At 38.0% G+C, this 24,488-nt stretch overlaps 1 protein-coding gene and 1 long non-coding RNA gene across 4 annotated transcripts; one reads left to right on the forward strand and one right to left on the reverse strand.

Moving 5' to 3' along the window:
• Positions 1-114: 114 nt before the first annotated feature.
• SLC35A3 (solute carrier family 35 member A3) lies at positions 115-23,705 on the reverse strand. Of its 3 annotated transcripts, none has more exons than XM_014250901.2 (8): positions 23,641-23,705; positions 13,493-13,697; positions 12,497-12,651; positions 12,279-12,401; positions 11,001-11,172; positions 7,814-7,932; positions 7,177-7,310; positions 115-5,080 (listed from the first exon to the last, which is right to left on the reverse strand). In XM_014250901.2, exons 2-8 carry the CDS (start codon positions 13,677-13,679, stop codon positions 4,990-4,992), a joined length of 981 nt encoding a protein of 326 aa, XP_014106376.1. In that variant the 5' UTR covers positions 13,680-13,697; positions 23,641-23,705; the 3' UTR covers positions 115-4,989. The 3 variants fall into 3 exon arrangements, with proteins under 3 accessions (XP_014106376.1, XP_005521005.2, XP_087916256.1); XM_005520948.3 differs by lacking the exon at positions 23,641-23,705 and adding an exon at positions 19,636-19,967; XM_088060130.1 differs by lacking the exon at positions 23,641-23,705 and adding an exon at positions 16,218-16,443.
• Positions 20,158-22,160, forward strand: LOC148183681 (uncharacterized). The gene is made up of 3 exons (XR_015773320.1): positions 20,158-20,427; positions 20,892-20,970; positions 21,991-22,160. It is a non-coding gene; the product is annotated as an uncharacterized LOC148183681 (long non-coding RNA).
• Positions 23,706-24,488: the final 783 nt, after the last annotated feature.

The raw sequence follows: 24,488 nt of genomic DNA on the forward strand, positions 1-24,488 counted from the left end.
TAATAAACGTTAGCTAAAATGTTTCATTTCTGCAAAAATATGCACAAGGCAAGCCTCTCCTTTTAACAAAGCTCTCAAACTTTTTAAAAATCATATTCTTAATAAAGACAGTGCTTAATTTCAACCAGTTTATTACTACAGTGGCACTATCTACATGTATAGAAGAAAAAAAAAATACAGTATTTTACCTCAATATGGATTAAAAAAAGGACTGTGTTAGGTCATGTAAGATGCATTCCAGTGTTCAGCAGTGTTACACCAAAAAACTAGCCTTTTCCAAACTGCCTGGAAACACCATATATTAGAACTGTATTCAGTGTAATCACACACAAATATCAACATGTAAAAAACTAAGACTGCCTTAAAAAGTTTGCTACAATGTTTGAATAAATTATTTATATTTGGGATCATATATTGACAATAAGGACAAAGTTTAAAAAAATCTAACAAAATTACAGTCATGACAGCAAATATAAACATATGCTTAACATATAAGCAATTCTTACTGAGCTATAAATCACTAATAAAATAAATATGGCTAATTACAGTCAGAAGGATGATGGGAGGGTGAAGATGAGTTAATGTGCCACTTCTCTTGGATGCAAATGTGCAGCAGACATTCAAGAATGAGAACAAGCACTGAATGACAAATCAGGACAGGTTCTTTTTTCTTCTAGAAAGAGTTATAAATTCAGCTGAGAAATACTTAGAAAAAGTTAAGAATTCAACTGAACAGAACTTGGGACAGTAACTGAAGCAGAAGATAGGATCTAATCAATTCCACGTATTTTGTTGCATTTTCCCCTATATTTTTATTTAGTAAAATGTCTTAATTCTAGATATCTAAAAATATACAATGAGCTTACCTGGAAAGAGTGGGACTCTCTTCCTGTGGAAAATAATCAGCATTAAAAATGAAAAGAACAATTAAAACAAAGGCAAGGAAACACTACTTGGACTTTCTCACAGTAATGCACCACCTTAGGTGATGACACATTACACATATATGGTATAATATCATGTTACAGATAAATGTTACTCTTCTAATACAAAAAGAAAACTCCCTGTTTTTTAATAACTCATTCTCACAAAACATAGATTTCAGATATGAAAGGAATGAATAATCTTCCTCAACACAATATCCAGCAAGAAACACTGTCACCAGGAGAAAAACGAGTAACAAATTCAAATTTGGAAAATGACAATTGCTTAAATACAACAGAACATGCTGGGCTGATCAGGAAGTACATTCAAATATGAAAGTTACTGACAACAAAAACCAAAAGAATTGCAATGTTTCATTTATCATTTTTTTAAAAAATAAACAAAATCTATTACAGTATCTTGAATTACAGCCATAAAAACAAGTTAGAAACACAAAAGAATTATGTACTAGTAAGTGTTTGTGAGAGGCCTATATGCACATGAAACACAAGCAAAATGAGATTTTGTCTTTTGAGGAAAAAGAAAACAATAGTTACCAAAACACTGTAGTAAAAAAACCAAAGGTGTTTTACTGTAGAAGTTGAATCTAGAACATTAATCTACCCTTTACTTAAACAAATAAAAAGGGAAGTTTTCTTAAAGTTTGTCTAAAACAATGAAGTTGAACAAAACTATACAATTATCTGAATTCTTTGAGAAAATAAATTTTTTGGGCACTTGTGGATTGCTTAGAAGTACAATGTTGAAAGAAAAGTTTATCTTACTTTATTAGACTCAAGGTTTCTCACCACTGATCTGATCTATTTTGCTTTGAAGATAGTCCTAAAATTATCATTATTTGACCATTTATCACGCATCCCAGAGATTCTCAAATAAAATTACCAAATATCCAAGTATTCAATAAATACTAGTACATCCAATATATGTCTAGAAAAAAAAAATCACATAATTCAAGTTATTGCAAATAAATACCTAGCTATAACTTCATAAATATTTAAACAAAATTCTGCTAAGTATATGTTAGCCTCCTAAATATACAACTAAACTAACAAAACCATTGTCTAAAAGTCAGAGAAGTAGTTCAGAAAGACAAGTTCATTTTTGGGAAGTTAGACTCCTATAGCATTTGCTTTCAGGGCAAACTCAAAGCACATTATCCACTACTTCCCAAAGCTCTGTGCTAGCTATTCTTCTTTGGTTAGTTAATGAGTTATAGACTTAAAGCCATTAAAAAAAAATTAAAATCCAAATACAAAAGTATCTTAGTGAGAAAATGTGCATATGCTCTCAGATGCAAAGGTTACAGAAATCAGTAAGCCCTCCCTTCTATTCTCACTAAACCCGTGCTACCTCCCCTTGTCCAGTCACACCTCAGAGAAGAGGCTTTCCTCAGCCTGCCAAAGGCTGAGGAAACACAGCTAAAATGCAAATTCATTTTTCCTTTTCAGCAACACGTCTACGACAAGCTCTATCCTTCTGCTGGAAAACAGAATTGGACAGTCAAGTGAAAGCATGGAAGTCATTGATTCACAGACAGGAGTTATTGTTCCTTAGTACAGCAGGCAGTTTTCCAAAGCTGCATGGCATCCTGTTCCAAAGCAAAGAACACATATTCCTGGTTTTTCCTTTAAACATCCTTACTGGTAAATATTGGCAGGTGCACCTGAAATATTAAAATCAGGCTACATGTCATAGAGCTCAAGCCACATGGTAATTATTTGGCTTTTTTGGTCCCTTCTTGTACAACTGGCTTTACAGTGTTCTCAACCTGCTTCTTTACGTTTTTGGAGACTTTTCTTAGGAAAGTAACCAATTACATCGCTTGAACACCCCCACTACTGTGATTCATGAAATCAAAAGTATTACTGTGTAGGGCCAAACCCCAACTGAGAGATTACTACCAGCACTTCCCACCTCCTTTCAGAGCCATGCAGTTCCCATTGTGCACTCGGCACTGCCGTGAGCCACTGCACTACACACACAGTCTGCACCACAGGGGAAATGGCTAAATGTGACTTCTCAAAGATTGTGCCACATTGAATGTTACACGTAAAAGATTTAATATCAACACAGAATGCCCATTTAGATAGTTTTGACTGCCAAGTAGCAAAGCTCCTTCAATTACAACATGCTGGGACAGATCCACAGTTCACAAAACTTAGCAAGCCCTAGGCAGAGCTCTGACATTTCTTTAATGTCTTGCTCTGATAAGACAAACAAACAAAACGTCGATAAAACAGGTAATTGCCAACAGAAGAAAAACACTATTTTTACTTGACTGATATAAGTGGAATTCTTCCTTTCCTGTTTACAACACTTCACTAAGAAATTTCAGAGCACTCTGAGAATCTCCTTGTCAATCAGATGTTAACTCTAGTACTAAACATTTTAAAACACCTTTCTCTTACACGCTTTTCTTTAGTACAAGGCAGATATGAGAAAGAGCATGAACGGAGTGGTGGGGAACAAGGGAATAAAGATATTTTTACTACTTGCCATTCTACTGGTAAGGGACTCCTGATATGTTTTTATATAAATGCACCATCACAGATGTCACATGAGTCACCCGACATTAACATCCACTGTGAAAAGTCTCCTGAAAAACAATGATTTTTAAGACAGGTTTTTTGTTTATTAGTTCCAGATTTTTTTAGTGTTTCTGACTATATGCAAATACTTCAAGTGAAGTGTTCATAACAGTCTAATTGATCTTATTGCAGCAAGGTTTCTTTGTGAAGTTTTTTTTTGTTTGTTTGAAACACAATAACAGCATGCTTTTATATTTACCTATTGCACAATTAATTGCTTTTTAATTATATTTCCTATTAAAGTAATTCCACTAATAGAAGAAATAGGTCCAGAGAACCCATTTTGGTCTGTTGGCTCAAGGACTCCCAGAATAAAATAATAATAATTAAAAAAAAACCCACTAGAACTCTAATTAAGCCATTACATAGAAGTATACAGAAAAAGCCTGGAAGAGTTCATGAGTAAACAATACTTATTTAAAAACACCTCTGTAATAAAGTACAGTACAGTATACAGATGTCATACCATAATATCTCCAGATGGAGTTGTTACAGACAATGATAATGCCTTTAAAATGCTTACTGTGGGCTCTTTGTTTTTTTAGATCATGGTTTAAAGAAATCTTCAGAGGCTATCTAAAGCACAAAAACTACTTTTAAGGTTCTACCAAAAAGTTGATTTATAATCAGTAAAATAACAAGAATGAACATTACATCTGAGCAAGCACCCATCATAACCCTGCTCCTGCTCCCAGGTTAGCACAGTAACCTCCAGCCGGTGATCCCGGAGTTATTCCATCTGCCCCAACGCTGCAGGCTGATGAAGGCTGGAGTATTCTTCCCTTTGTACTTCAGTGAGAATGTTAATAGTCTTACAATAGTTTTATAGAAGCAACAGAATTGTAATAATATCATTTAATAACAGATTTGTTATTAAATCAGCCTTCTAAAAATATAAAAATATTTGATATTGTGAAAGTGTCTTTCAATCATATTTCAATTTTCACAGTTTTAATAAGGAGTGCCTAATTAGAACCATCACTTTAGGACTATGACGCTCAGCTCATTTCATGTAAATAGACAAACAGTTAAAAACATATACATTAAATAGAATCCAATCGCAAAAACATACAATCTGACAATGTTGTCATGTGCTCTTTCAAAGAGTGCATAGGACATATTTCTGCAGCAGTCAATACAGTAATTCTTTTGATGCAATCTTAGTCAAAGCTGTAAACATTCCTAATTGTAGTTTCTTGGAAACTTTTGGTTCCTTTCAAGTTTTTATTAGCAATTTGCACTGGGCATTCCCCTGACATTTTCCCCCCCTTCAGTTACAGACAGCATCACCCTCCACCTGTAACCTCTCTGGCTGTTCAGAACTACTCATCAGCATTTCTTCAATACATTCAGGGCAGTCATCCTCCCTTGCAGTGCGCAGTGACGCTTTCCAAATGCCAGTGCCAGCAAGGCCCCCAGTGCATGACCTTGAGAAGCAGGTTGATGAGGAAGTCTGCTATGCCTTAATGGGATTTCCTGCAGGTTTGGGATCATAACCGTATAGAAAAGTAGCTGCTATTACAAGGATGGCTCCGAGGAAAAAGACACTGAATAGGGATTAAAAAAAAAGAGTTTGTTTTAGTTGATGCAAATTTATTTATGCAATAGAATCAAAAGTAAGGACATTTTTTCATGAGGAAAACAGGAAGATAAATTATATTTGTCCAATTTATAAAGAGCAAAATAATTTGTATGATACAGATAGTTTCTGTAGGGATACAGAAAGTTGTAGAGGTAAGAAACCTGTAACTACAAATTAATATATCATTATATTAACATATTTTGAAAATTAAAATTACACTTTCATGGAACAATTGACAAAAGCAATCAGATCAATCCTTTTTTTCCTAAATTTTTACCTAAAGATGTGTGCAAAATGGAAGCAGGAGCTGAAGAAAAGCAGCTACTGTGGTTACTCACCCATTCTTAACATATTACATACATCATGTTGTTGAAGCCTTTTGTTTGCTTTGAAGTCCAAAGCTTGTGTCAAAACAAATTACTGCTGCCCAAGAACCAGTTTGCAAGTCAGTATAATCTAATTTTTGGCAGATACAGAAAGATTTGTCTTATGAAAACACAATAAAAGCATCTTTTCTATTGTGACATTTTGGCCTTTCAAGTTGTTTTAGTTAAAGTCTGAGACAAAGAAACTGAAGCCAGCAGACCATCAGTACACATTTTAGAAAAGAATCTTCTCACAGACATGGCAATGTCAACAGGTTCATCTTCTGAACCAAATGCTAAAAAAACTGTGGCATATGACATGATAATCCTTCAGAGAATACATTTAGCCTATTTTGGGACATGGCCCCTTGCAACATATTCAAGCATTTAAGTACTTTACACCTATTACCCCAATCAAAACTGTTTGTTGATATGACAGAAACAATTACAGAGTTTCAGTTCAAATGCATTGTTAGCATAAGCAAAGTACTAAAAGATTAAGTTTGATTAACTCAAGTTAATCAAGTTCTATTAAATGGGATGGCTTCAAGTTCTACATATCACTACTTGGCTCTATTTAATTTTCAATATGTTTGTAGAAGCTGTTAAGTTACTTAATTTTCCATTTGAGCACACAGAAACTCTTAAAACACTTTCTACGTTTGTTTTAATGGGACAAATATAATCTACTTATAATTTAAGTTCAATGTTTTCCACTTCTTAAGCCTAAACAGCTATTCCATTTCCTTTTTTGAATGTTTAAAGCCCTGATAATACAGAATCACAGAACAGGGATAGAAGGGACCACAGTATTGCAAATATGTATTTTTAGATAAAAGATGTTTCGTTGTACCAGATACAAAAGTCGTAAATATTATTCAAAGTATTTTTATGTTATGAGTACATGCAATATATGCAAGGAGTGTTGGTCAGTCATAAGCAAAATCCTATTCCTATATCCGGAAGTGGGATTATTAATTCTACATTGCATACAAGAAGAACATGCACTGCCAAGACAAGCAGTGCTCTCATCCTACCCATGTGTAAAACTCTTGCACGCAGAGCCACCACATTCTGATCCCCAAAGCACCTGGACGCTGCACAGGGCCTAGAAGAACAGAGCAAGCATTTCTCTTTCTCGGCTGCTCTCACTACTAAATGTAGCACTGCCTTTAGAAACAGCTCTGCCTTTGGCCTCCTGGGTGCCCTTGGGCAACTCAGCGCTGCAGCGTCACTTTACGGGTGCGTGACTGCAGTGACCTGTGTCAGAGCCTGCGGTGCGAGGGATCAAAGGCAGCACAGAGGGCATGTCTCTGTGCCCGGCCCCGCGGTGCGGGACGCGGAGCAGCAGCAGCAGCAGCGGTACCCCCTGTGCCCGGCCCCGCAGCGCCAGGCGTGCAGTGCCCCCTCGGGGCCGCAGGGGGCGCGCCCGGGCGGAACAGCGGCCCCGGGCGGCGGCAGCTGCCGCAAGGGAGCGCGGCGGCCGAGGGACCCCGAGCCAGGAGCTCCTCACCCGCCTGAAAAACTCACTGCTAGCCACGGGATGAGGCTAAACTTTGATGTGCAAGCTGGACCTAAACATTCTGAAAGTGTGGCTTGGACGGGATTTGGTTTTTTATTTATTTTCGCATTTATATCTGGTAAGCAATAAGTTTTCAACTTTTTTTTTTTACTATTTTAGGAAAATAATTCTTACCTTGTAGGGACAAAATCTTGCAGCCAGAAATAGGAGATCAACGTTGACAGTATAATAGAGAGAGAAGTTGCAAATCCCTTTAAAATGTTGTCCGCATATTTTATAACAGCAGCAATCACCAGGCCTCCAAGTGCCTGGAAAAATAGCAAGGTTTGGATTCACAAACTGGTAATTTGATTGAGAGCATCTATTTTGACACCATGCACCTACTTTAGGAAAAGCTTTGGTCTATGCTGACCACTTATTTTATATTAGGGATATGCACTGTTGAAAATAAATATTGGGGGAGCAGTTCTTTCCCCATTGAAGAAGTTGTTGATCACATTAGCACCATTAAATAAGTGGAAATGCTTGTACTGCACATTTTTAGCCACACGAGGAAGGGCATACAGAGAGATCATTTTGAGCATCACAAAATCACTAATGCTTGCATGCTTTTAATTTGCACAATACATAATCACATACTTGCTATATATTTCCCAGATTTTCATTTAGAGGTTTATGCTAATAATGATAGATCAGACCTTTGACTATAGAATTCTCAGCAGCTTCAATGACACCCATTAGTTTCTCCAGTTACTTATAGAAGATTAAATCCCCTAGTGCTTTCACAGAAACATACAACAGAAGGTCTCACCTGTAGAACAACCACCACCCAAGTAAGTTTATTGTATCCTTGAAAAAATCCATTCTTTGACAGTTGTTCTCCATCATAAATGTAAACACCCATCAGTCCAAATATGCTACCAAAAAATCCTGGAAGTATAAGATTGGTTTAAAAGCTTCAGGTGAAAAACATGCAAATGGGTTCCTCGTCCTTAAAGGCTACTCATGTATTTCTGATTTTAAAACTGGACAGTCACTTGCAATACTGTCACATCAAAATCCAATCAGTTTGCTGTTCTCTTTTAAAAGCTATTCTCCGTGCTTGACACTTCAAGTTTTGATTGCTTCCATTAAGATATCCTTATACACTTATCTTCCATTGCTTTCTATTGGAATGGAGTGATTTTTACCTATGGCATGTAGCAAAATTCAGTTAAATGCAATTTCAGTTTTCCTGAAACTAGTTATGACTGAAGGTTGAAGTCACCCTATAACCTGGAGAGAAAACAAGGAAAACAGGCAGTGGAGGAAGTCGTCTCCGGCATAGCAGGAGCAGCAATTAGCAGTTCACCAATTCAGACAAGAATGGGATTCTCCTGAGCCAGTCTCCAAGCACAGTGAATGTTTACTAGTAGAGACTTAATGTCAAAAGCTGAATCTGAGGTGAGACTGCAGGGTTTTTAATTTGGTGAGTCCAGTGTTTTGCCAAATGGGAAGCTTTTCCTAACCCCTGAAGCATGACATAATGTAAGCAGCTATTCTGTGACTGATGTCTGCTATAGTCTTGAGCAGGAAAGGGGCAACACTTTTTACTATTCCTTCTCTGTGAAAAGGTGATTTTCATCACATTTCTCAGCATCTGAAAAAGGCAGAATTATTTTGAACAGAATAACACCTTCTGTTTTACAATAAATAATTCTTTTTGTAGGCAGAATTAAAAACATAGGTTTCATTCAGATTAAACTATTTACTTGTATTTTCCAATTGATCTGCTAAAATAAATACAATCACCTATTCATACATCCTTATTATGACATTGGTGCACATTAAAAACTGATTTTTAAAACAATTCTAATTTATTTTCCCATTACTTTCTATAGTTTTAATAATTCTCTATGGACATGAAAATGAAAACCTGGTTGGACATATGGATTTTTTGTTTGTATTTTAAGAAAAGCTCTGTTTCAGAGCTCTTGCTTATGAATGCCTTGCTTCTGAATAATACAATGTCTGAAGTGGGCAACTAGCTTGCACTGGCAGAAAGACACCAACCTATTTTTGAAAATGCAATTTCACATTTTACGTATTTTGTGAAAGCTGTATTGTAAAAGCTGATGTTTTTATATGTATTTAATATTATTGTTTAACTGTATTTATGGATTTAAATAGTTTTAAAAAACTTTATGAAATATGACATTATTTTTGAACTGAAAACAACCTCGATAATAAACACATTCTACTGAACTTCCTATTGAGGCAGATTAAGCTCACTACAGAAGTAAATACAAACTCAAGGGATCTGATTCTCACTATAATCAGACATTTGTGTCTTTATACATCACTGTCCTAATCATTCATAACCTTGAAGAGAGCGCATTTAGACATAGTCTGCTCTGATTTCCTTGTTTCACAAAGCAATTACTGGAACACTCAAAATATGACCAGGCCAGTGATCAAACATACTTCTGTGTACATACTTCTGTGTGCTGCAGAAAAATCTGAAAATGTTTTAGAAGAGATTATTGATTTTTCAACAATTATGGAATCTTACTGGAAATTATTGCAGATATCTATTGCCCACAAAAGCACTTTTAGCATGGAAACTGAGAATAATAATATTAATAATAATCAGCTTTCCTTGGAAATGGATTTTATATTGCAGCTCCACCCAGGACACCCGCTCTTACCTTAAATCCTGGACCAATCCCTAGCTAGCAACCCTTCTCTGCCCCCAAAATTCCCTAACATAACATTTCCTGATGTATTCCCTACACCCTGTTCAAGAAAACTTAGTTTGTATACACAGTTTCCATAAATACAAGCAGACAGTAAGGAGAGGTTTTGAATCCTTTCACTATACTCAGGTTTCAAAACATTATGGTCATGTTAAAATAGTATAATGCATTCAAGATCAACTTCTGCATTTTTAACTGAAATCACTTATAATTAAAACACAGTAGTAGGAAAATAAAGGAAAAAAAGATGGCTTATTGACCAACTAACTAACTACAAAAGAAGCCACATCATCTCCTGTTCTTATAGTGCTGCACTACATTCTACCAGACTCAGTACACAGCTCTGATCCACTAAATCATCTCATGACTTAACTTTACACTGTGGATTTGATCCCTAGTCCATTCTAAGGTGCTGGAAAGGTCAAATTCTGCTCAATGCATTCATTCAAAAATGACATAAATAGTTACTGCCTACAGGTGAAGACTAGGGGGATTCCATTAGAGAAACAAAGGCAACAGTAAGTTTCCTGCTGTAAAACAGGAACAAAAATATATTGTTGATGTCATGTTTCCAACCCTCTAAACTGGACAAGATTGCTTTGAAGGGAGGGAAAACTCGCACAGGAACACAGAGCAACTCTGTTGCCTTTAATATCTAGGGTCTGGAAGATCCAAGACACCCTTGGGAATAGAAGGTAGTTTCTCACTGATAGGTGCACAGTAGGTACAGCTATTTAAACAGTTAAGATGAACTGGTCTTTTGCATATGCTTCTCCCCAGTGATTATGCACACAACTAAAAGAAACTGACCTTTGTATTGAAATAACAATAATTAATTACCTCAACTTTATTCATGAACAAAGCAGATTTTATAGCTTGCACTTTTAGTACAAAAAGCTGCCTACCCAGGCACAAGGAAGGAAATGTGTTAATTTTAAAACCTCTCAAAACACTGACTTGGAAACCTAAACTATTTTGTTTAAATATTCCTATATTTTCTAAAAAATAGTACAAAAAAGTCAATTGACAGCTTCTCCACAAATGTACAGATACTCTATTAACAAAGTAAATCAAGAAGTAGACTGAAACCAGAAAATAACTGCTATAATTCCATCTAGCAGAGTTTGACTTTTCATTTTAAAATAACATATATGCAGCATACTAAAATGTTGGTGGTATTTTTTATTTATACATTTATTTTGCACAATTATCTTAATGCTTCAGAATGCAATATCTCTAACAGATGATTAAAATTAAACTTACCAAGCTGAATGTTCCTGATCCACACAGACTGCTTAGTTTCCTTTAAAATTTTCTCAAAATAAACCCCAGCGAATCCACTAGAAAAGCATGCTATGAGAACTGCAATCAGGCCTACAAATTGTGATCCTGCTGAGTGCTCCTTAGCAGGTGTTGCTTGAGAGTCTGAAGGCCACTGGATGTAAAAACAGTTACACAAAATTCACTGATGAAATCAAGTCATGAGCATCTACAAAATGCAAATTTGTTTTCCACCAACAGTAACAGTTACTAAATACAGACAAGCACATACTTGTCAAGCTTTGTATTTTGTACCATAAATATTTTTAAAGGACTGCAAAGCTACAATTTTTTTCCAACTTATTTGTAAGGAGTAAATCTGTGCCTGAAATGGGAGAATACTCATCAATTTAAACAGCTGCAGTATTTATAAGTAAGAACTTTTTTTTGAATCCCAGTGTGACTTATCATGGTCATTCTCTGCCACAACTTGTGCCACCCAACGGTTGGTTACCTTACAAATATAAGAACAGACAGAAAACTACTTACACCATCTGTTTTTAAGATGGGATGAACTGTCTTTTTCATGTGCTCCTCTTTGGTGATTGTGCAGACCAATTAAATCTTGCAATGTGTCTAAGGCTAACTGAATAAAATACAATGCCACGGACAAAAACTTTCTTAGGAGTCTGTTAAATACTGTCAGACTGTTTTTCATTACTGAATTTAATCACCATATCTTTTTCCAAATCCTTAAGTTTTAAAATAAAAATTTCTAGGATATACTAAAATTTCTAAAAATTCTTAAATAGTCTTCTATCCCATGATCCTGCCCTCTGAAAACTATGAACTCTGGTACCTGCACTATTCAGAACTGAGGCAAATTTTGCTTTTTGAAATCCAGAAAAGTCCAAAGTAAATTTGCCATGCTGAATCCACAGGACAAAGTGAACACAGCCTGTACTGGCAGAGAAGATCTGTGAATTCTTAATACCTGAAGAAATGTGCTAATAAAAATTGTTATCATTATTACTTGCAGGTTGCTCCAGAGGCCCTGTCATATTCTACAGTAGAGCACTGGGTTACAAAAGAGATGTTATCTTCTGCCTTTGAACCATTTCTGGTGTCCTCCAGACCTGGCCAGTTGTGATTCGTAGCTCCTGACTATACTCTGGTGCTCGTGTGCAGCTGGTAGAATCAGAAAGCTGGATAATCAGTATAGAAATCCATGTTTCTTTAATAAACACATTAAAAACCCACAAACCACCTGCTAATATTTACCTGCACAAATGCCACTCCTGTCATCAATATTACTAGTGACAGCCACTGGTATACACCCAGCTTCTTGCTCAACATGGACACAGAAAACAAGGCTGTGGTGAGAATTTTCAGTTGATATGTAACCTAGAAGAAGCAGGATCAGTTACTAAGTTACTACTACTATGCCACAATTCGTGTTTTTTTTTTTTAAACTTACAGAGAATCGAAATACGCAATACCTGGTATGTGGCTGCATCTAGGTTTGACAGTGCTACATATAGCAAGTTGTTCTGAAGAGTGTAAATTCCTGAAGGAATAGCAAGTTTAAGAGTTTCCATGGGTTTGTTAAGGATTTCATCGTGTAGCACTCTGTTCAGAGTCCGTAAATTGCATTCTACCCAAAGAAACAGTAAAAGAAATAGACATTCACTAAAAGGAAAGGAGTGAAAAAAAGAGAAACAGCAATGTTCTGTTCTTAAACTGTTACCCCTTTTTATAGCTATCACTACGCCAAGACCTGAAAATACCATCTATGTTAGTTTGACTGTCACAGGCCTTGGATATGTAAGGAAATATCTTGTGTCTTCCTGCAGCCTGGAATATCAGAATGAAAATGATTATTTAAAATATTTCGAGTTAAACTTACTGAAACTGTATCAATAATTTAAGATAATATATTAAAGGGTACAATCTAAAAAGTGCATATTTAGAATCCTACAGAGTCACCAATATTTATGCACAATGACATTTTTAAGCTGTTGAAAATCAAACAGAAACCAGATAAATTCAGTTTTAAATATACAAAATAAGAACAAGAGTAAATGTGAATACAGTTTTCTTTTTTAGCTTAAAACTATGATTCTTCCTGGAACAATGAAATTGCTGTTTCCCTTCTGTGTCTGCTGCTTATCACAGGTTTCTAAATTATCATTCATGCTTTGGACATACAAAAAGCTTTTCTTTTTTTTCCTACTTCTACATACAGATTTCTTAAAATGCCTGAGCAAACACAAACTTTGAGATGTTGGCATAAAAATTTACTCCTGCTCTCCTCAGTATCCACATTCTCTTAAGCAAATATACAGTATGATTATTGTCCTTCCAAGACTATTTCTTACACAAGGAGAAGGGAAATGCTTTGTTGCACGCCTGTACTCACATGGCTGCTTTGCAGTTGGCACTACAATACAGCATATTGATTAGGAAAATTACTTGGTGCAAAATTTGACACATACTGCTGTCTTTGTAGACTAATAGAACACAGGCCAAAATCTTCAGAAGTTCAGCAATAACTACTGCAGTAGAGGATAAGTAACGAGGGCCTTCTTCTTTCAGTGTCCGAGAATAGCGCATGGTCAACACTAAACTTGTGGTCTGAAAAACCAGGATGCCCAAGGAAAGGTACTTTAAATTGGCAGACATTTCTTGACTTTTTCTTTTCTGAAACAGAAAAAAATAAACAAACCCAAAGGTAATACTATAGATATTGGGAATCACAGATTTCCTTATCTAGGTGAAGGCTCAGAAGTTATTTCCAAGGGGAAGGTATTTCTGCTGTGGTACAGCAGAATGCCCAGTACTCCTGCTGCAATGAGCTGTTCCCAGACTGAAGAGATCTTCCCACTCTTCCACCTCTCCCAAGTGTGTCAGGTTGCAGTCTCTGCCCTGCCAGATTGAACCATGCCAGCAAAAGAAGGGCGAGGCTTGGGCTGCTTTAAATGAAAATGCGAGGTATGCCTGGCAATGAAGGGCAAGGAGAGTTGTGGGAAAGCACAGTTGGAGAGGAAGACATGGGATGGAGAAGCTTTAGGGGAGGCAGCACAAAACCTGTCCTGCTAACTACCCTGCTCACAAAAAAATTCATTGAATATAGATGACTAGTTGACTGCAACTGCTTTCTCAAGCCGCACTACCACAAACTTTATGTTAGTAAAGCTGTACGATCCTCATTTCTACTAGGAACTTCCACCAAGATAATGTAGTTTTCTTTGCAATTTGTCACCAATTTAAAGGATTAACTTAATTGCAGAAGACTAATAGAGACAGTAATTTTCATTTTGCAAGCACATTAAATGGCAAGGAAATTTTAAAAAGCTTGCTGCTACTAGAATATCACACAATTTTTGCTATCATTCATATAAAGAACTTCCATACACAGAAACTAATGCTTTCTATAAAAGATAAACTTCTACTCCCTTCATTGCCCACTTATTCAAAAACAGAGCCATTTTTTATAGTGCCAAAGTTAAATCAAACCAATAACTAGAAGTTTACAACTACGTTTACAAGCAAAAGAAGAGTAATAAGCCAAGACAATGCACATGGTTCTCAATTTCAGAAGTCTAGACACAGCACACTTACTGGGTGCTTATGGCAGAGTTTTCCTCATGTTTTACACCTGCAGGCACACAACTTCTGACCCATTAACTATGCAGCTTTATCCACAGTACTCAAGGATGTGCTGGTACCTCTAAATATTTGTGACTAGAACTGAAGCAGTTTCCTGCTGACTGCATTTCTCTAGCTCAAGATGCATTTCCTTGCTGGCTTTGTAGGCATTTGGAGAGTTACACTCTTCAAAAACTTCTGACTTGCCCTTATCTTGTCTCTAAGCATTTACAGATTTTCTCCAGTCAAGTATTCAAAGTCAAATTATTATCTATACGACACTGACACTTAAAAGACATTGCAGTAACCTGCAAACAGAAGTGAATTATCAACAGCCACAAAGATATGAAGTACACATTTCAATCCTACACAATAAAATTGTTTATCTCAAAAATTATGCCATTGTAAAAATATTTGTAAAAGCAATATTTGGCACATACTGGTAAATAAGGAAGAAAAAGATGACAGGATGCAGAAACTGAGGAAGAAACACACAAGGTTCCATTAAGAAAACAGGAGATACTTCTGTATGAAATATAATCTCATTTAACTTCTGAAGAAACAAATACTAAAGATACAACTGCACAGAGCAGTATAAATCAGACAGAAAAATAAACTATGGAGCAGAAGAAAGCTGCAGACAAAATTTGCTGTTTTCCACTGGTTCTGGTGGAATAATCCATTACACAAGGATGTTAACTGGAATTATGCATCCTAAACAGCAAAACTGAGATGATCTGTTTGTTAGTTGAAGAACAACAGCTTTGAAGAATAAATTTGCTACAGCTGAGAACAAGAAGGAGAAAAAGAACAGTTCCTGCAAAGGGATGAAGAAGGGACATACACGTTCAGAGATCATGCTTTCTGGAGAACTACCAGCATTGAAAGGAAGCCAGAGGGAGAAAAAGGCAAAGAAAAAAAATGACCTACTGAAAGAAGATACAAAACTGAATTTCACTAAAAGGCTTGCCTATGATACTACAGAAAACTAAGTTTGCATTTATGTGAGTCAACTTGAACAAACAATTTCTTTCACTATTTCCATCTATCTCATTTTTTAGTATTCAGACCTGAGAAACTGGAAATAAATACCAACATATTGCTAAGACAAAAAACACTGAATTTCATTAAAGCAAACCTACAGATAAATAAGTCTTTAAAACTTTAAGTTTTTTTGTTTGTTTTGTTGGGGTTTTTTGTTTGTTAGTTTTTTTAGTTTTCAAAATGCTTCATAACAAAATACAGATCATGAGAACACACATATTCCTCCTAACTCAGATGCAAATTTCTGCATTCTGTCAGCCTGTGAAATGATAGAGTTTTATGAATTTTCAAAATCATCAGATATCAATTCTGTAACCTTCAAAACAGGTAATAATATTAAAAATAATGTTCACCTTTTTTTTTTGCTAAAACACAACCATCTACGTATGAAGCAACTTAAAATGTAATTTTGCAAATAAATCACTAGTATGCTGTTAATGAGCAAGTACCAAGGCAATCAGCAAGAAAATTAACCAATAAGCACAACACTTTGATAAGCCCATCAGTAAAGCCATAAAGAATGCATACCACATCATTAACTTCTGTCTTGTCTTCCTCAGTAGTCATGATAAAAAAAGGAACTTTCCCCAGATGATATATCTCAAAAAGGCACCAGCAGAAGGAAATATTTCCTTATTGTACATCACTAATGCATTTCCAAGTTTCATATGTTCACATAGAATGGAGCTTAAGTGTCCAGCATGATAGCTGAAATAAGGGTATTTACTAAAAGTTGTCCTGTCAGTGGTCAACAAGACAGGCTTGTAGACAGCAAGTGTGTGAAGTCTCATGCTATACTTACAAGTTGGTTCACAGAGCAGGAACTAGAGATCTGAAATGTACATATGTCAATAATATAACCACTCTTTCCTAAGCACACGGAACACCTTATCAGCTCTCCTGGTCCCTTTTCTTTTATAACACCTGCTTATCAGCTCACGGACCTCTGTGCAAACTGTGAACAACCCACAAAAGGAGAAAAATACTGAACTTTAGTATTAAATTTTAAACTTAGGCTGTCTTCAACTCTAGTCTCACAGCACCTTTAGATTTACAGGTGACTATCAGAGCTGTAAGCGTCCAGTTTTAGCCATGAGCTCTGCTACCCTCACAGCAGTCACAGAACAATGAACTATTGTCTTCAGTAACAGCCCACACCTGGACTGTCTTAAACCAACAATGATATTGAAGCTCCCACTTTATTTCCTGTAGAGTTACAACTTAGGTTTCTTACTGGGCTTTGGATGCACTCCTTGGTACTCTGCAGGATGCATCTGTTTGAAAACTCAGACTTAGGTTTGCTAATTCAAAGACTGGAAGTTGAGTGGTGACATGAACTCTGTCTTTTGAACTCTATCTTACAGTGGGGTATGCTAAGGACCTGCAGTTCCCTGATGATAATACTAAATAACTCATCTCAGGGACTGGGCTCATTTCTCTTTTGTTAGTCTATGTTAAAAGAAATAAAAATCAGCCCCTTCTGTGTCATTTCTTCACACATTTCTTCAGTGTGCCATGGACAGCCCTGCAGCCACATGGAAGGCAGCCCTATACAGGAGCCAATATGCAGGAAGCCAAGGTGGGATTTACAGCCACATAACATTTGGATTCAGTACACACAGGTCGATAAGATGGATTCTATGTGAACAGCTGTTCTCCTTGAAAGTAAAAAGGAGAAGGGCCCTGGAAAGGTTTTCAGAGCACAAAGCAAAGCAATCTATACAGGAAGTAATATTTTCAGCTCAAAGTACCATACCGTGCAACGGCTGAAGAATAACTCTTCAAAGGAAGCAGATTTTTTAAACCAGAAAATCACATATTTCCAGCTCATAATATTAATTCAAAAATGAATACATTTCTGACTTGCAGATTTTCATCTCCCTTTGTAATACCTCCAACCCAGGCTAAAATTTAATATTTTACATTTTTTTTTTATTTCATCCCTACACTTTCCCTGCTAAAATAATGGTAAATTCTAATATTTGCAGATGAAATTAGGCCATAATCAATTTGACTTAATGAACAGCACACCAGAATTCCTTCATATTAATCAGTCTACTACAGAGCAGTAAGATTATGGGGCTTTTCTTAACCTTAAGGTTTTGTCTTATAAAGATCTGATGGTATAAACTTTCAAGGTTTTCAGCTGCTAAGTATCTACCATTGCAAGATCCTGTGCAAAACTAAGGATTAGTTTATGAACTGATTCTATTCTTAACTTTGTAGAAGGACTCAAAATTTCTGTTGAAGGACTCAAAATCAGAATTACAGGGAGTATCACAGAAACTTATATGAAAAACTCCAAGCACTCAACATTCTCTAAGTAGATGACAGACAAAGAAAAAAATTAACAGCAAATTCCATCAAGTCTCATAACAAAAATGTAGGTTAAATTCACCAAAATATTTGACAAAAATAAACTAGAAGCTACTTATTTCCTCCTCCATACTCTGTCACAAGTAAAGTTTAATTAAAAAAAAGAAAAATAAACAACTAGTATCATGCTCAAAATCTTCACAGTGATGCCATTACATGAATGAAGTTCTTTCCAGCCTAGCTGTGAAATGTTTTCATCACTGACAGTCTTTTAGAATAAAAAAGCCAAGTTACAGAAGTTATTTTTCTTAGGTCTTATTCCATTTTATGACTAATCAGTTTAACATTGCTCAACCAAATAAAAGGCATTTGTGTATTAGTTAAAATGCAAAGCTCAACACAGAAGTAGACGACCAGGCTCTCAAAACTGCCAAAGGCAAAGTTTAAATTTTCTGTGCTACTACACCAAATTCTCCACTTGGGATCTGCTGGAAAATAAACACTGATTTAGTCTGCCTCTGTGTCATTCCAGTGGTATGGGTATGGATACATCTCCTGGGCATTTATTAATACCAGGATAACAGTTAAAGAAACAGGATGGTGTTCTCCTATTTCTCCAATGAAATATGAACCTAGTGCTGATGCTACACCTATACAAATACAGTAAGTTGTCAACAAAGGAAAAGCACAATTGGAAGGTGGAGTAAGAGCTAACTCGCAGAACCTGAAGAACCTATTTTTATGAATTCTTCCTGTGCTTTGCTTACTTTCTACATGCATTGCCCTCTTCCCTGTGCTGGATAACACACAAGTAACATGTCATTTTCTGCCACACAACTACATTCCTCAGAGGAAAGTTCTATTCCATAAATATTCTGGGTTTTTGGTTTGTTTGGGTTTTTTTGGAGTGAATATAGCTTTGTATTTATCAGAAGTAGTATATAATACAGCAAATACTTTAAGTATATAAAGAAATGGAAGGAAGGAACCTCATGAAGTTCAACAAGGCCAAGTGCAAGAGCTTGGATGTGGGCTGGGCTAATTCAGGCAAAGGCTGCCCTGAGAGAGAATGAGAACTGGAAAAACTCCATGACTGTTAAGTGTTCAAGGCCAGGACGGATAGGCTTTGAGCAACCTGGTCTATGGAAGGTGCCCCTACCCACGGCAGGGAGTTGGAAACAGATGATCTTTAATGTCCCTTCCAACCCAAACCATTCTGATTTTTTGACAAATATCCCACATGGTACAAAGGGTGCACAGACCTCTCCAAATCCAGCTAAGTGGTGCTAAACTGCATTCTGAAGTAGATCTTACATACACACAAATAATTTAACTGCCATATTTTGAGTGCTATAATTTGACAATACATTTCTTTCTCCCCTCACCACCACATGACAAAACCTGTCATGTCACTGTAATTGTAGTAATGCACGTCCTAAATATTTTTAATAATCTTAAACCTTGTATTTCTCACTTTAAAATGTCACTACTGTGTTTTCCATTTTCCTCATACTGTGAACAGGTTTCTTATTTGTTCCCTCCCATAAGCTATCTACAGTTGCCAGCTCCCCAAATACCTGGCACTTTGCAACTAAATCACTGCAAATCACTTCATCATTTTAAAACTTACCTTGCTCTTTCTTTTGTTTTCCAGTTTCTTACTAATTTTTCTTGCTGGAGACAAAGTGCACTAAGTATGCTATGAAAAAAAAACAACAAAACTGTGCTTCTCTTGGAGCTTGTACAGTTCTTCAGAAGTGCGGTTAAAAGCAAAACCTCTAGCAAAGTTTTTCCCTTACTCTTTGAGCAGAAACAGAGGAACACAGATTTTTTTCACATGAAGGTTTCCTTCAGGTAGTATTTCCGATTTCTCCATTTACATAAAAAAACCTTAATTGGTGAAAAGGATTAAAAACATAACTACATTCAAATGATACTTTGAAGACAAGCTTATCAAGTAGAACACAGTAGATCACTGGTGGACCTTGCTCCTGCAACGTCATCTTGTTCCCTATGCACAACCGTATCTCATGTACAGGTTTTGGCTGGGGTAGAGTTCATTTCCTTCACAGGAGCTGGCAGGGGCATGTGTTTGGGATTTGTGCTGAAAAGTGTTGATAACATAGGGATGTTTTCACTATTGTTGAGTAGGAATTACACTTTGCTACCTCCCACCCCACCTGTGAGGAGGCTGGGAATGCACAAGGAGTTGGGAGGGGCACAGCCAGGAGAGCTGACCTCAAGATACCACAGGGATATATCCCAGACCAAATGGAGTCATGCTCAGTACATAAACTGGGAGAAGAAGAAGGAAGGAATGGAGGTTCAGAGTGATGGTGTTTATCTTCCCATGCCACTGTTCCACATGATGGAGTCCTGCTTTCCTGGAGATGGCTGAACACCTGCCTTCCCATGGAACATGGTAAAAGAATTCTTTGGTTTGCTTTGCTTGCATGTGCAGCTTTTGCTTTACCTACTAAACTGTCTGTGTCTCAACAGACAGGTTTTCTCACTTTTACCCTTCTGATTGTCTGCCCCATCCCACCAGGGATGAGTGAGCAAGTGTTTGTGTAGTGCTTAGTTGCCAGCTGGGGTTAAACCATAACTCTTGGCCATTTTAAAACCATGCAGATGGTTTTCAAAACTGGCAAATGCACCTACATTTACACATTAAATGGATTTACACATTAAATGGTAACTGTTAATGATCAACCAGTGATTTCTTCTCAACTTTGCTCCAAAACCTTGGCTTCTGCCAAAGATAGTGGAGGCTGTATCAGTGATTCACTGGCCATATATATCACTCAACCAGGAAATTCCATCACTGCCAAGTTTAACAAAGGGAATGTAATTACATATTAACTATTAACTAAAGTCTCATTTCAGAGAATGCTACAAAATTGCTGGGGACTCAAAACAAGTTTTCTTACATGTTGACAGAAAACTCAGCAGAACGGGAACCTGGGTGAGTTCTTTTATGAGCTCCCAAAAGTTTTCTGTTTGTTTCTTTCTTTTGTGGGGAAAAAAAATAGCATTCTAATCTATGTATCAGGCAGGAAGAGTAAAACATTGTGAATCTGAAAATACGGAATCTGTGGCTAAGTGCTCTTTAAGCCCATTACCTTTATCCTTTGCACCAAACCTAAGAATCCAGAGATCATATTTTTTTGACTGATGAAAATTTGGTTTGATGAATACTACAGAAATCACATATTGAGTAAAAATATTCAGCATTCTGGAAATTCAGGCCCTCATTGAGCTAAATGTTAACACCAGCATTTCTTGTAAAATGAAGACTTCAACTCTGCTCAGTAGAGCATTAGTTTTATGTTGACGTAACAGTCACTAAGCCAAACTCTGCCTGCCAGCACAGAAATTTGATACAAGCTGCCTGAACTGAATCCCGTTTTCACACAGCACACACACTGTGTTCATTGTATAGATCACAGTATAGACAGATCCCAGCAGCCACATTCAGACTCTGGGAGCAAGGAGCCATTCAGTTTCCAATCTCAGTTCAAGTGCCCACCCCTCCAAAAGCACACAGGAGTGCAACGCCATGGACCAAAGGACTGCTGGAATGCAGTTCCTGCAGATGTATCAAGCCAACGAAGGAGCTTGACTTAAGATGCTGAGACTGAACACTGTATCCAGCTGGGGTTCAGTTGCAGCTTACATGTATGCTATTTATGAATTACGAGTCAAGTCTGGGTGCTCAAGGCAACACAGTGTCAAACACCTCAGTCAAGGTGACCTACTTGGAGTACAGTAACACAAACTAGATCCTACAGGGAAAATCAGTCTGTAGACACTGCAGCATGCTAGTAATTACAAATAAAATGAGACAGCTGAACAGCACTGAAGCAGTATAAATGTAAGACAAGGTTCAGAAATCCAGTGGCAAAATCCTGAACTCCTAACCATCTGACATTATCATGCCAGATCCTAAGAAATACAGATGTTAAGAATCTCTCCTCCCCTCTAGAGACATCCTCCATTGATGTGCAGCCTCCTGAGTTCCAGCAAAGACACTTGGCCTGCACAAGCAGCGTGAATATGGCAGGAACTGAAGTAACCGGTGAAGAACAAGCCCAGGCAGCAAGCAATTCAAGAACAATACGGGAGGAATACTGTGTCTAGCAAGCCCGTCCCAAAGATAAGTACGTGTTGTGCTCCCTTAACACTGCCAAATCCGGAACTGTTTTAAGGGGACACGTGACTTGAATTCCACAGGTACTTGGCTCAGATGATCCCTGCCTTTCTCTTGCTATTGCAAACAATAGCGTCACCAGAATAAGGAATTAGGCTGTGTAGGCAGCCTGTAGGATTGCTGGAGGCAGTTACTCCTAGCAATACATTGCCCTAAAGAAAGCAAATTTATACTTACTAGAACCAGTCTTTCCCCAACCCAGTATTTTTGCTACACATACTATTTCTACCAATCAGAAAATGATACATCCCAAACCAATCCTTATCTAACCATTCTTATCTACCAGAACTGTGATTTTCAATCACAAGTTCTTCTCACAATGCCCAACAATGTACAAGGGAATCATGAACTACAGTTTCCAAAGGGAGAGACTATTGTAAATCACTTTCTCTACAACTGTCACCTCCCTCGAACTCACCCTGAAGCCTGCAGCTCAACTCAGTGAGCACACTGATAAGTGCAGTGCCTATGAGAGAGGCAGCCCCACAGATTTCGAGAAAAGCAGTCCATTACCTAATGTTAATTCTAAGACCCACTTTGTCATTCTGCACATATGGTCTTTGAAAAGCAAAGGTTGTCTTAGATCCCAATCCTCCTGTGTAGAGACCACCATGAAAAATAAAATTTCCCACTGTGGTGCTCACTCAGTTTTAGAAAGGTTTGTTGCATATGTTCTTTAAGTCACATATAACACACCCCTCTTTTGCTCAAAGCTGTGTCAGTTTTCTCCACCCAATGATTACTTTAAAATATTTTATCTGGAATCCAAATCTTCCTCCCTCTGGTTTAAAACATAGTTTATAGGATTTAATAAAACAGAACAACTTCGGGTACCTTTTGATATTTATCTTTTACCTTTTGGTTTATTCCACGATATGCATTATTACATTTGTTATCTCTCTACCTCTGAGTTTCTGCTTAATCCACAAGTGCTGTACTGTTAGAGCGTTTCTCAATTCAAAAATTTGGTATAAAATTATGATAACCATGCAAACGCTTGTAAAATGTGCATTTCTGTGAACTTTACATCCAGCACCGCATCACACATAGTGAGCATCTTCTCAGCTGAGCACCAGCAAGGGAGTCACAACCTCAGCAGCACTGACACCGCTCTGGCCAGATCCGTGCCCCTTCCCAACTTCACACACGGCCGCTTCCCCACAGCAACTTCAACTTCACCCTCTCCTCCCTCTTGCCCAAACCGCTCCGTTTCCAGACATTTCTCTCGGTGTGTCTCTTCAATCCCACCCTTTCCCTCCCCAGCCCTGCTTCCCGCCCCATTCACTAAGCCCAAACGCCTCCGGCCCCCAGGCCTTCCTCGGGCTCCCCCTCACGCAGAGCCCCGCACCGCTCCCGGCGGGGCGGCCCCGGCCGGGCTCTGCTCCCACCTGCCCGCCCGCCCGCCCGCCCGGCGGCCCCGCTCACCGCCGGCCCAGCTCGACTCGCTCCGGCTCCCGGTGCTTCCGGGAGCTGCAGTCCCGTCCCGCAAAGGCTCCGGCTGCAGCCGAGCCCCGCCCGCTCCGTTCCCAGCACCGCGGCTGCAGCGAGAGCCGGCAGCGGCCGGGCGGGCTCGGGGCCGGGGCCCGGGCAGGGCCTGGCGGGGCCGCCGCATGAGGGGCAGCGGAGCGGGGCACGGGCGGCTCCCGGAGCCTGCAGTCCCTGCGGCACGGGCAGCGGCACGGGCCGTGTTCCGCCCAAACCACGAACGGGAAACTTCGGCAGCCACTGACACAAGCGTTTGTGTGAAACCCATCACAAATTTATTAGAGAATGGCAGGGCTGGTTCAAATTAAGGTACGGACCTCTCAAACAGAACGTTACTGCGCTGTCCGAAGAAACAAATTGTCAAAACAGAATTTAAAGATTGTATAAATGCATAACTTTGTGCTTCAATTACAGGTTGATTTACCGATGGGTGGCAAAGGGTAGTGCTGCACATCAAAACCGGGTGAAATCCTGGCCCCACGGAAGTTGGTAGGAAAACTTGCATGGAAACCTCTCCCACCAATTACAATTGTAAACCGTGACAGAGAAGCACGTTACTAATAATGGTAATTTTAATAGCAGGCACATGTTCACTAACACATTCATTAGAAGTATGCTTTAGGTGAATGCGCTTTAACACTAAACAGAAGGTGGCTCTGAGAGCTCCAAAAGGGTTTGCTCCAAGGTGTGGAACTGCTCCTGAATCAAAAATGGGCTCTGGTACTTCAGCGAGCACAGTGATGTACCTGCTTGCAGATGTACGCATCACTCATGAAATTAACCTTTCA

Source organism: Pseudopodoces humilis, chromosome 10 (assembly GCF_049639895.1).
Source record: "Pseudopodoces humilis isolate 2021_Gansu_Grassland_sample_001 chromosome 10, ASM4963989v1, whole genome shotgun sequence".
NCBI lineage: Eukaryota > Metazoa > Chordata > Aves > Passeriformes > Paridae > Pseudopodoces > Pseudopodoces humilis.

Coding starts and splice junctions, on each gene's coding strand:
- SLC35A3 (XM_088060130.1), bottom strand. CDS start 16,256: ATGACTACTGAGGAAGACAAGACAGAAGTTAATGATGTG. Junction 12,652..13,492: donor ATTAGTCTACAAAGACAGCA/GTATGTGTCAAA, acceptor TTCTTTGGGTAG/AATGCAATTTACGGACTCTG. Junction 7,933..11,000: donor GATCAGGAACATTCAGCTTG/GTAAGTTTAATT, acceptor TTATACTTCCAG/GATTTTTTGGTAGCATATTT.